The 12,349-nt window shown below is 37.4% G+C and overlaps 1 protein-coding gene and 1 long non-coding RNA gene across 2 annotated transcripts; both read right to left on the bottom strand.

The window, feature by feature from the left end:
- Positions 1 to 869: 869 nt before the first annotated feature.
- Positions 870 to 3,185, bottom strand: LOC106177451 (uncharacterized). The gene is made up of 3 exons (XR_001239834.2): positions 3,041 to 3,185; positions 2,258 to 2,433; positions 870 to 1,579 (listed from the first exon to the last, which is right to left on the bottom strand). It is a non-coding gene; the product is annotated as an uncharacterized LOC106177451 (long non-coding RNA).
- Positions 3,186 to 4,798: 1,613 nt separating this feature from the next.
- LOC106177450 (haloacid dehalogenase-like hydrolase domain-containing 5) lies at positions 4,799 to 10,852 on the bottom strand. The gene is made up of 7 exons (XM_013560213.2): positions 10,546 to 10,852; positions 9,710 to 9,904; positions 9,187 to 9,299; positions 7,718 to 7,808; positions 7,092 to 7,355; positions 6,352 to 6,494; positions 4,799 to 6,107 (listed from the first exon to the last, which is right to left on the bottom strand). The coding sequence occupies exons 1-7, from the start codon at positions 10,609 to 10,611 to the stop codon at positions 5,642 to 5,644; spliced, it is 1,338 nt and encodes a 445-aa protein (XP_013415667.2). The 5' UTR covers positions 10,612 to 10,852; the 3' UTR covers positions 4,799 to 5,641.
- Between the last annotated feature and the right edge of the window lie 1,497 nt (positions 10,853 to 12,349).

The following is a 12,349-nucleotide window of genomic DNA, read 5'->3' as shown; positions in this document are numbered from 1 at the left end:
ATTAACTTTACGGCCAGAAGTGGTCTTGTGGAATACTTGTGAAAGGAAGGAAATTCCCCGGTAGGGTAATTACGTTTGGACCTCCTAAATTGGACCAGTCCAGTTATATGTATTGCTAACTCCCCAGGGAGGCGAGAGCGACAACCTATAGTGTGCAACAGGGCCAAAATTGACCAGGCTTTTGTCTTAAAATAAATTTAAAAAAAAGTAATTATATATATATATATATATATATATATATATATATATATATATATATATGTAACTTCAACCTTCAGGTTGCCATATTTCAATGAAGATTATTTATAACTATAAATATACTGAAAAACAAAATAATAATAATAACAATTGAGCTGTTTTTTTTTAACTTGCTTTTTATGAGTATTCATCAGTTTTGTAAGTTTGAAGACAATAGGTGAAATAGTTTTCATGTCATCATGTTATCTGTGGAAGTGCACAGAAATGACAGACAGGTGACAGCTATATGCACAGATAAATCTGTGTCTGTACATAAAAAGGTGCTTTGCTGAGCCTCAGTAAACCTCAAGGTTTTTGTGCCAACAGCTCAGCTTGGGGTTGCTTAGCAACTGGATACCATCAAAATGTCTGCTTCCTGCAAAAATCCTCAGGTTTTAACCTGTTCTGTTGAATCATTTGTAATAATTTTAGAACACTGTAACAGCTTCCATCTTTGACACTACTAGGAGCCTACACACACAGTGTCTGCAGATTATATTACATTTTCATTTGGGAAATTAATGAACCTCTTGTACTTCAGCATCCCGTGTTCTCAATTCAAAATAAACAAGGGTATCACATTTTCAAAAGAGGGTCGCTTTTTTGTGTCTTTGATTTCATATGATATGCTCTTCTCAAGTTTCTAGCATTATAAAATGCAAACTTTATTTATTTGATAAAAGTTGGGTTACACACTTGTGACAACCACTGTCAGATTTGGAATCATTTCCGTGTCATACCTCCAGTCAGCAAAGCAATTATTTGAACAACTTTTAATACGACTGACTTAAGAGCTTGCTCTTCTCAAGATACTGGCATCATAAAATGCAAACATTTTTTTTTTTTTTATAAAAGTTTGGTTACACCTTTTTGTCAGCCACTGTCAGATCCAGATCTTGAACAATTCCTGCATCATGTTTTCAGTCGGCAAGGCGATGATATAAAAATAATATATAAATAAATTCCACAACTGACATTAGACCTGGCTGTGCAGCAAATCCATTTTTAAACACAGGTTTGTAAAAATCGATTTTTAAGGAAATTATTCTCAAACAATGTACAATTGCCACTTCTTTGCAACAGTACGTTACTGGCAACTGAAGTGCCGACTCCAACTATTTACAGAAGTTATCTATAGTCGATATCAAGTGTAACAATACATCTCCACTTCCGAGTCCCATTACTTTGGCCGCTGTTTATAAATAGCGTTACTGTCCCTGAGCTGGACTACTGGGAGCGTCTGGTATTTCCATTTCTTCCAGCAATTTTGCTTCTTCTAACTGTTTCTGGTTATATCTCTCCAGGAGCATGTCACACTTTTTTCTGTGTAAAGGTGCATAATCTGAAAGAGAAATAGGAGTTAAGCAGTTTCTCATTAAAGCCATTCAATAGGTCTTTGTTTTCCTCTCCGTAAACCTCGCGGATGAGATATTTCTGACAACTGGGTGATTTTCTGACTTTTTGGGAGCCATATTTTCTGTCTGTATCCCTAAATGACAGTCTCATCACTGAAACCTGGAAATAAGGCAGTTCTGACATGACTTAATTCAATGATTAACTAACAAACTAGGGGCACATGTCACTCTGTTCAAGGACACTTAGAACTGAACTCCAAATTTCTGTAGGCCAAAAATGTACTCAGTAATTGCAAGGAACTTTTGTATCGATTTTAGCAGTATTCCCAACACCCAACTCACCATACAAGCCTTTCATATTATTTTCCAAATTCTCGTAAAATATAAGTGTGAAGAAGTTTATATGTAATTGTGTTAAAGGGGAAATAATTTAACATTTGTTTTGGTATAACTTGATGTAAATTGTATATCAGACCAAGAGGTGCTGCCCTCTTTTGTTAGCAGCAGGGTATCTATAAGGTCATGCAGAGGTGTTTCCTTTTAAATGCTATTCCATTATTTTACAAATTACGTTGAATCTTGTAAACTCTTGTAAACTCTGCCAGATCTTCCAAAAGTGTATGTTTTCAACAAGTCACTCCCTACACGTAAGATGGAAAACTTACATGTCTTTAAAGCATATACGCTGTATGCTAAGTATCCTAAGCATCCTGAAGAAAGAGCAAGTAGCAAATTCACACCGCTACTCCATATGACGTCGTAGATTCTGTGTTTGTTCCACCTCCCCGGTTTGTGGGCCCAGTACTCCACCAGGCGGCGCCTGATCATTGTAACACTGAAACTAATATTATAACTGGTTAACTACAATGAATACTATATCAAGAAATGGTAGTATATATGCATAAAGGTCTTTAGGAACCAAATCTCATTTCCTAGATATTGTCTAAACATTTTTTCTTGTTTGGAGAATGAAATGGTACATAATAACCACATACATTTGAATCATGAAGAACTGGTGCATTTAATTAGAAACGGTACAGCAAAAATGAAGCCTAGTGCAGGGACAGCTTACATAATAATTTTATTAGAGAAAATTGCATTTTTCTCGACTCAAATTAGAAATTAGATTTGGTGCAAAACCTTGTATAGAATTAATGTATTACCTAAGAAAGGCACTCCCGAACACTTAAATTTTCTCACAAATGCACGAAACCTGTTACCTCAGAATGGAACTGCTTACTTTAAATTCTCAAATAGTTAAATTAAATAGATTTCTCTTTCCAAACACTGAAACTTGCACATTTGCAAAATAAATTATTGTGTGTGTTTCAGAGATTTTTTACAACATCCTGTCGGGCTTTAAGGTGGTTCTGTAACATATTTCAGTGTGCCCTTAATTCAGAAGAGAAAGAGTGCCAATAAACTCGGGATATGTCATTTAAACTTACATCCGAACTCACTGGACAGTCCTAGAGGGCAAATCGTGCTGTTTGTGTAAGAGTTGGCTGTACTTTTCCTATTTAGTTTACAATAAAAATGGATGATTTAGCTAACATGTAAATATATAAAAACGATTTTAACAGATAAAATGACATATAGAAATATATTTCAGTCATTTGTGAGATGAATAAATTAGAAATGTGTCGTTTTATGCACAAAAATGGAGTGTAATCTAACTATTAGTATTCAATATTATAGCTTTGTATGCTTATCAAACTGGCTGCATCCTAAGTATGTTTCACGTCAGATTACAAGATGGCGGTAATATGGCATCTTAGACAATGCATTAACTGTCATATCAGGCTTGGGAGTTTTACACCAAAATACTCTTTCCTATGCCAAATGACTGAAACTGGTACCCTTTGTATTTTATTCTGATATCATATGGAATAGTCTTATTAAATTTGTCATTTTAATAATGATTTGATGTGGGTCATTTTTTTCACAGAAATAACTACATCTATACATGTACAGTAGTTAGCACCCTTCATTCATAATAAATTGAACAGCGTTTTTCTACCCTTATAAATATTAGATGGTGTATTAATTTAAATTCGTATTCTATTCCAGGCCTCTAGCCAGCAATTTCAATTTCTGGAAGAAGATGGACATTTTTGCCACCTTAATCGACCAGACAAGAGAAATGGCATAGAATCTACTGGTAGACTTAATTTTGATAGGTAGCAGTTGTAGCCCGCTAAGCTTATTTCCAGTATGCATGTGCGCTTAGCCAGTAGATAACCACTTGCTGTCTTAATAATGTGTTATGCAAGATGCTAGAGAACGGGTTCGTTAGTTCTGTGCCCTATACATTTAGTATTAAACATACATAATATTCTTTTTTGTCATGAGATGAAAAAAAAACTTATAAGTGAATTGGATCTTATCAGCAATCCCCAGATAAGAAAGGCTGACATCTGCAGAACTATTGAAGGTTACATCTTATGATTTTTCATTTATTTTAAGAATATTTGGCATTTTTCACCTAAAAGACAAAGTTGATTTTGCGTGATGAACTGAAAAAGAGTTCTCTATATTGAGACTGCACGCAGCGAGACAATCTTTCCGTTTTTGTATACAGCAACGACTCATGATGTATCTAATAAGATATAAAAAGAAATAATTCATAAATTTGTGATCAGAAGTAATTAAAATGAGATGTTCAATTGGAAATTATGTAAACCTGTTCTGTAAAAAATTGCGAATTCGTACCCTTACCCCAGAATGGCGTGCTGAAAGAGGAGCAGCAGTGATGATAAAATGCGGTAGTTGAGACGACTCCAATATTTGACACATTGACTCCAAGGAAGGTTGTGACAATCTATTACACTGTTTCACCCTGCACAAGTTGATGTTATATAAATCGTTTTTGGACTGCAAGGCGTTTACATTCCATTTCATTAGTTGACTTATGTACTTCTAGGCTTTTTCAGGAAATTCTGACAAAATAAAAAAAAAACGAAAGATATCAAATGATACGTGTTTCACGAAAGAACCATTTTGTAGTCGGTCTCATCTCATTACCATAGACGGTATTGTCGTTTAATATTTTGGATCCTAGATTAAGCGAGTAATGAAAGAATTATATTGTCATATAACCAGTAAGGTAAATTTTCTAAAGGGTCTAAAGCGAGAACGCTACCCCTGCCAGTATCTCCCCCTTTAACAAAACCCCGAATTTGCAACGATTCAAACAAAAGAGACAGTACTTTCTTCATTTTATTATATTTTATTCAACAATTAACAAGGAATGTACACATGTACAAGGTTATATACAGTGGATAAGTTACTAATAATGCAAGTAAACGCTTGTTTTAAACAAATCTCTGCAATAAGCTTCAACATAATAATGTGGAAAAGCTTTCAATAAAATATACTCAAGAGGTATTTTATAGTAACTGCCTCACAGAAATATTTTGTCATCCAGCGACAATGGAGGCCAGAGAAAGTGACATAATTAAGTCTAAATACAAGAAACACAACAACTTTGGCGTGCTACAGATGCGCGAAGTCTAAAGTGCAATACTGAACGTACATATACAACCAAACCGCCTGGGCAGAGATCGTATCCGATCTACGGCAAAATCTTACTGAGACAATGTCATAATTCTAAAAAATAATAATACATTCAGAAACAGGCCTACTGTAAAGCTATTGAAATACTGCGATTTATGACTTCCGTAAAGATATTACAGAGACAATGTCATAATCCAAAAATATAATATAAAATACTGTAAAGCTATCATAATACTGCGTGAAAATGGCGTACAAAATGAGATCAGCATCTTGCAATTTCCAGCCGCAACCGCAGTGGACCCATTTGATGTACTTTTCTTTTGTAACCGACGTCCAAGTTTGAGCAGTCGGAAAAAATCTGTCCAACAAGGGTGTGTCTTGATTTTCAACCAATCAGAAGTCAGTTTTCATCACTAGCCACACCCACTGCATCGTGTCCAGTACTTCTCGGTCACTCACCAATGACGGAATGACATGTTGCGGAACGTTGGGCAAAATTTCATAAATTAATTGAGCGTCTGTTGAAGTAGCAATCAACCCGTGATGTCAGTTGGAATAGCCACGCCCTCTTTTTCGAAAACGAACTTAACGCCTTCGTAAACATCGGGCGAGAACTGGCCGGGGAGTTTTAATGTGACGTCGCTCTCAATGTCCCTGTGGCCGTAGCTTGGCTTCGTAGTATCACGGAGGTCAGTGGTCGTGGGGTTGTACACGCCAGTCCCGACCAGAATGCCCTCGCACGCGTCTGCCGTCTGCTCGCTAAACTCGACACCTTTCGGTATTCTTCGGGATTTTACGGGAATAGCCTCTTCCTCGATGCTCCCCTGAGCAAGCAAGTCGTGGTGATGGTGGTGGTGGTGGTTGTTGTTACTGTGATCTGACTCCTCGTCGCTGGACTCGCTGCTACTGCTACTACTGCTGGTGTCGCTAAGCCTGTGTGTACATTTGATGTATTTATCGTACAAGCTGGCGCCCACGATGTCAACTTCGGGGTTGTCACTGAAAAAATACAATACAAGACATGGTTAGGTTGTGTGGCCAGACTGACAAAGACGTGCCTCCATATTACGAGTATTTATCCAGTACTTATAACTTGGTGGAAATATTGAGTGAGTGGATACGTCACATTACTAGATACCAGCATAAGTAGACTTGTTAAATAATTCACTTACAATGAAGCAAAAATACAAAATAGATATATTATAATATTACAAAAATCATATTAACTCATATCAAAACTTACCCAAACATGTACAATTTCCTAAGTGGTTTCTTGATGCCCAAACCTTTGGCCAGTGTTGCTAGCACGTGCTCTGCATGGCGGTAGGTGATTTCACTTGGCTTGCCAATTAGTGCGGTATATTCCAGCTCACTGCCGGTGATTTTCTGAAATATAAAATGAACCGATCGTTCACCTGTATGTTCTTAGTCATCTTACTGGATCTCTTAGGTACAACTGTTTGCAGGGATACAGATAACTTACACGTTACGATAATTTTCTATTTTTTTTTTCTTCTTATTGAGACATAACGCGATGAAAAGAATTCTTTGAGAAATTTACTTAACCTTGAACGATAGGGTATAAAGAACTAGACCACTTGACCCACTGCCTCTAACGTCAACCCAGGACGAGTTAAGTTATGCCCCCAAGTGATAACTAAGGTTTAAGCCAATACAAGTGCATCCTTAACCCCGCGTTTTTGTTTGTTTAAAGTTAAACGCCAAAGTCAAAACAGTATCTCTCATTTCTTCCTCGCATCACAAACAAAGCCTACTTTGTGACCGGGTGTACAAAATACTATTTTCGCACGTTTTCTCCTTTACTTCATTTTTTTCTCCTATTTATGTATTTTTTTTTTCAGTGGATGTAGACAGACGTTTGTTAGGAAGAATTGGGATAGAAAAAAACAAACATAAAGATACCTGCTTTTTTCCACCCGTCCCTTCCTAAGAAATTAGACAATAAAAAACAATCGTCCGTACCTTGTATAAAGCTTCCAGACAGATCAGGAACGCGCCATTGCCGTAGCGAGGCATGCAGGCCTCCGCCATAAAAACTAGGTCCATGTTGCAGGCCAGGATGGGAAGATTGTGCTCGGGGAACGCCTTTGGTGGCTGCGTTGGCATACCGTCAGTGATCAAGAGGTCGATGAGCAGCTGAAGGTGGCAGTCCCAACGGTCTGGTTCACCTATGATCACCATAGCCTCGACTCTTGGAAATGTTTTTCCCGAAGGGTGTTCTCTGGCCTGGAAAATGAGATTTTATGGTATAGAATATAATATTAAATTTTTCGTCCGCAAATAAGATTATTAAAATTAAAAAAGTGTTCTCTTGCCATGGATGATGTTAAGTGACCGTTAAATACCGTGATGCCATCGTAACGTGTTTTGGTGCGTTTTTATGTCAATTTTCCCGATGTGAGTGATTGAAATTTATGACGTGAAACATTACGAACAGAAATAAGATTACTGAAATAAAAATAATACTAAGCTTCATCTTTGTATAACTCTAGTGTCGTATCACGATTCATGACAGTTGGAAAATATCTACAGCGCAACAATAACGAAAAAACTATAAGAGACCAAGGGGAAATAATAAGATTACTTACTATTCTTTTTCTGTTTTCGTGGTTGACCACGTCCAAAAGTGGATAAGCCTCGCAAACATCGTCCATTGTGCAGACATTTGTAAAACCCAATCTAGTCACTGAGTTAAGGAAATGTTTGCAACAGAATTTTAATATAAAGCAACTGTTCTGTTGCTATTAGTTATGCACACGAATAAGTAACTGTATGACATGTTCGTAGACATTAAATAAAAATAATGTGACCAGCTGTTTATGGTATAAAAAGTATTCGTTTCTGTGTGAACCTGCAAATAAATATTTAGATGAAGCATATGTGTTTACGGGTTCCGTAAAAGTTCTCAAACACTTTAAGATGTGACCCCCTTGTGTCAATATTGAATTAAAGTACTAAAAATAACCTCCAAATAATATGACCGGAGACTTTTCAATCGCATGCACTCATTTTCAGATAAGCCTCAAACTGCTAAAAGTTTAGTCAACAACAACGGTCATTGCACTGTCTTCCAGCACCCTGAGTTTAAGACTCCAAATGCAGTTCGTATGCTTATCTACAAACCCAGCAGCTACATTTCTCTATCCAATGTTGCAAGGAACGGAGGGCGTGTGTTCACTGATGGGTCGAGGTGGGGCACTGACAATATGCTTCAACTCAGGGTGATTGGGGGGTGGGGGGGGGGGGGAGGGGAAATAAAGTCAACGTGATCGCCTCAGAACTCAGGGTGTGTCCCAGGCACCATGACACCCTACGTAATTGATAAAACGCCAATGTATACTCTAGAAAAACTCCGCACAAACAAAAGGTTGATACCCTTTCCTTTTGATAGAATGTTGGCATAAATTTTGACATCTCTAAATGTCAAACTAAAAGTTATATTTAGGCCTACTAGCGCTTTCGCACTCCACATTTGGACTTGTACCTTAATTTCTGTCATAATCTTAGAGCTGATCACGTCCTTGACCCTGGGTCAAACTGTTCGAGTTGTTTATTGACATTTACTGACCCGCTTCCTTATGTCAATGTTTCTATTATCCTAAAAATAATTCAGGTTGCATAAAGGGGGCTGATGTTATTAACCCCCGTGATCTAGTTTGAGGCCATAATTTCTTATGTAACAAATCGGGGCAGCTGATATTAATTATTAATTATCTACTAAACTTACTGCTATACTGGGTATATCTTGGCTGGTATAAACTTAATTTTGACAGCCTGAGCGTATATATATTACTGTCAGTCAAAATATTTTGTCACTTCTGACAAAATCCAAATTTTGAAAGATTATCACTACCTGAGTGAAATAATTACCGACAACGCTGGTCATTGGCTAGACACCTTGACTGAGCCGACTAGTATAAAAAGCCTATAAGGGCTGTACTATCTGACCAAGTCGACTGAACTCTCTCATAATTTGCCTTTCCTACTACAATAAACTAAGTAGATCAGGGGAAATAATCAAAGTTAGACTGACATCGTATGAAGTGTAAAAGGATACTCTTTAGCTTGCTCTCGGAGGGGTCCCTGACCTAGGAACAGTATGTGTTTGTCGTGCCATTCTTTGAACATGGACAGCGGGGCCTGGGCGTTTATGATCTGCTCGGGAACGACCTGAAACGACGCAACAAAGGGCGCTTTAAAGAAAAAGTTGTATTAGCTGATTCGGTCATTTTCATTTGATATTTACTACAACGATTTACTGCAGAGATCAACGCTAGAAACATGCCGCATTGTAGAGAATTTTGCACAAGCTTTGGAGTATAAATAAGTAACATGGTAAAAGGTCGCAAGGACTTTGCATAAGATAGTGAAGACTGGATCAAACCTGCTGTATGTAAACTGTTTGATCTCATTCAGTTCAAATAGTGAGGCAAATATGACCTTCCAAAATCATGCAGGCAAAGCATGACGACTAGGAGAACTGGATAAAAATAAATGTTGCTCGAAATTATCAAATTACATTTTTACGTCGCTAGTTTATAAGGTTTAAATTAATTAATTACGAATAAATTAATGCTTACTGTAACACCCAATCCCTCAGACAAGGACTTTGCTTTGTCGGCTCTGGGACTGCAAGAGTTTGTCACAAAGGTTGTTGGGACAATCATATGACCATTAGCGTCGTACAACAGCTTCATCATTTTCTTAGCTGCCTCGAGGATGGCCGAGCCGCGCGCTATCACGCCGTCGACGTCAAACATCAGGCCGAAGTCGATCTGCAGTAAATGATGGGATAATTGTATTAATCACTTTGGAAAAAGCGCTTTTAATATAAAATATTTTGTCCTCATGTTGTATGATATTTTTAAGCTTTAATTTCAGCGCTTTTGCATCGATATTTACTAAGTAAAAGATTATACTTTGCGCTTTTCTGTTGCATTGATGCGGAAAATGAGCAAATCTGGAATACTGAGTCTTACTGCTACAGTGCATATTTCAGGTATGCTTCAGCACGCACAATATATGAGGTTACATACTTCGCTCAGCTACAACAAGCCTAAACGTTTCAGTGCAACAGCTGTTTTACAGGTCACGTGCTACATTTGTTTACATTTTTTATAGTAGAACGAGTTTCGAGGCGCTGACCTCAAAAGTACGCAGCTGATGCACCGAGAAAGTAGGTCAACTTACTACGAATCCTTACCATCCTACATTTTGGGTGAACTTATACATTTTCCATTATTGTCTATGGGCAACTCAACAGAACAACAGGATCGTATGTAAGCTCATTTTTATGCATGCTGATTGAGCCGCGAATCAATTATGAAATTTCATATGCATCCCTTATATGCCAACTCCAAAGTGCATGCTTTATTAATTAGCGAATGAAACCAATAACAGATATATGAAAACTCACGTTTTCTGGCGCAGGCAACTTCTTTTTCGTAAAGCAGTTGTGGTTGTCACAAGTTTTCAGGCCCATTTTATCTGCAACGGGATGCACAATCTGTAAAACTGCTTCCACTCTCTGAATAATCACGGAAATCCTTTTCCTTGTGTTTACAAACAAATTGAAGCTCGAAGTATCTCTTAGTGCTTGTAACTGTAATCAAAGTTCTCCTTTTCTGCAAAGTATAGTAATAACTCTCCTGAGTTCTCTTGTTGCTTCTTAGTGCTTGTTCTAGATCGCTTTGTGTCTTCTGGAGTCCAGCCTTGGACCACCTTGCTTTTATACCTGCCGCACGTTGTAAACACATTGTTGATAAGATGTCAGAAAAGCCGTGGTCTCGGAAAAGTGTCATGCTTACCCTCTGTCAATTAACCGACTTTTCCAGCTGGTAAATACAGATACGGGGTCACGGATGAGCCAGCTGACTGCTCTGTGCTAACTTTGCGCGTGCTGAAGGTGACCTTGCCAAAGCCGAACGCGCTTGCCTAGGAATAGGGGGAACCGCGGGGAAGACTTTTGGTTATTGTCATGCAAACGAATCTTACTGGAAAGTTCTTTCTTTTTTTCTAACAGAAGCAGTATTTCATATCAAAAGACATTGAATATTTATATCAGAAAATATTGAATATTTTAATATGCTGCATAACCATGTGCAAATATATCATGGTAAATTTTGTTCATTGGATTTGACACGACATATATGTATAGTATGCTGGGGTTATGATTCGGTGCATTTTTAGGAGGTTAGGTCCTAACCTCTCGCCTTTTGACTGGACCCATAGATTATAAGTTTAATTATAGCATTACCAGGAAAGAAACTGGAATAATCCGACTCAACTAAACCAGAAAATTCCGGAAAGAAATGCTCAGAGGAATGAGAACTAATTTTCTATTAAATATTTTTCTAGAAACAAATTCTGGGGTAGAACTTACTAAGATTTAAGAGATGAACAAAAAATTGCAGTGTTCTTTCCAGTACCGAATACTTTGATGAAAATCGTTTTTAAGAGGTGGCAAAAACAAAACAATGGCATTGCTCTGCAGTGCAGATCAAAAATAAAAAAGATGAAATTATGACAAAATGCATAAGTTTTCAATTTTAGATGACATTCAGTTTTTCATACGATATCCCTATTTTCAATTTTCATCTTAAATTGGCTTTCTAAAGCACAGTTATTGGTGCATTTCACTTATTTTTATGCTATCAGAGGTAGAAAGAGCTTGTGTGTTTCCGAATTACAATAGAAAGCACGCTCACAACTCACAAGATTATTTCAGCTACACGTGAAAAGTGACAGAATTCTACCTGAAAAAAAAAGCATAAAATGCCTTATTCCAAACTTCACCCACAGTTAAAAAACGCAGCCTACTTTTAAAAACTTATCTTTAAACTTAAAACGTGTGTTTATTTACATTAATTTTCCTGCTTTCTCCCCCAATTATTTTGGACCTCTGTGGTTCACACGGGGTCTTGATTGGTCAAGGGTTAAACCGCCGTGTTTCTGAGCTTATTTCTCACCACGGTCTGGAAATGATACTTGTTGTCCAGAACTCTGACGTCATAGCGTTTGTTGATTCTGACATTAAATGGGTCAGTTTTGTTCGATGACGAATGTGTTGTGTCAGATTGGTATGTAGATGGACATATCATATCACGCCTGAGTAAAGATGCACAAAAACACAACAAATTGCTGGTAACTTGAATAATCGTTAATAACGTCCTTGTCACTGAAGCCTTACGTGGATGAGTTAGTCTGGATTATGGACCCTT

Source organism: Lingula anatina, chromosome 7, assembly GCF_051362555.1.
Source record: "Lingula anatina isolate TDL-2025a chromosome 7, LinAna3.0, whole genome shotgun sequence".
Classification (NCBI taxonomy): Eukaryota; Metazoa; Brachiopoda; class Lingulata; order Lingulida; family Lingulidae; genus Lingula; species Lingula anatina.
This window is presented reverse-complemented; position numbering and strand designations above follow the sequence as displayed.

What these genes read in the sequence shown, in the direction of transcription:
- LOC106177450 (XM_013560213.2), bottom strand. Translation starts at nt 10,611, where the DNA reads ATGGGCCTGAAAACTTGTGACAACCACAACTGCTTTACGAAAAAGAAG. An exon ending in CTGAGGGATTGGGTGTTACA is followed by an intron (nt 9,300 to 9,709) that starts GTAAGCATTAAT and finishes GCGTCGTTTCAG; the next exon opens with GTCGTTCCCGAGCAGATCAT. An exon ending in CTCCGAGAGCAAGCTAAAGA is followed by an intron (nt 7,809 to 9,186) that starts GTATCCTTTTAC and finishes CTCAGTGACTAG; the next exon opens with ATTGGGTTTTACAAATGTCT.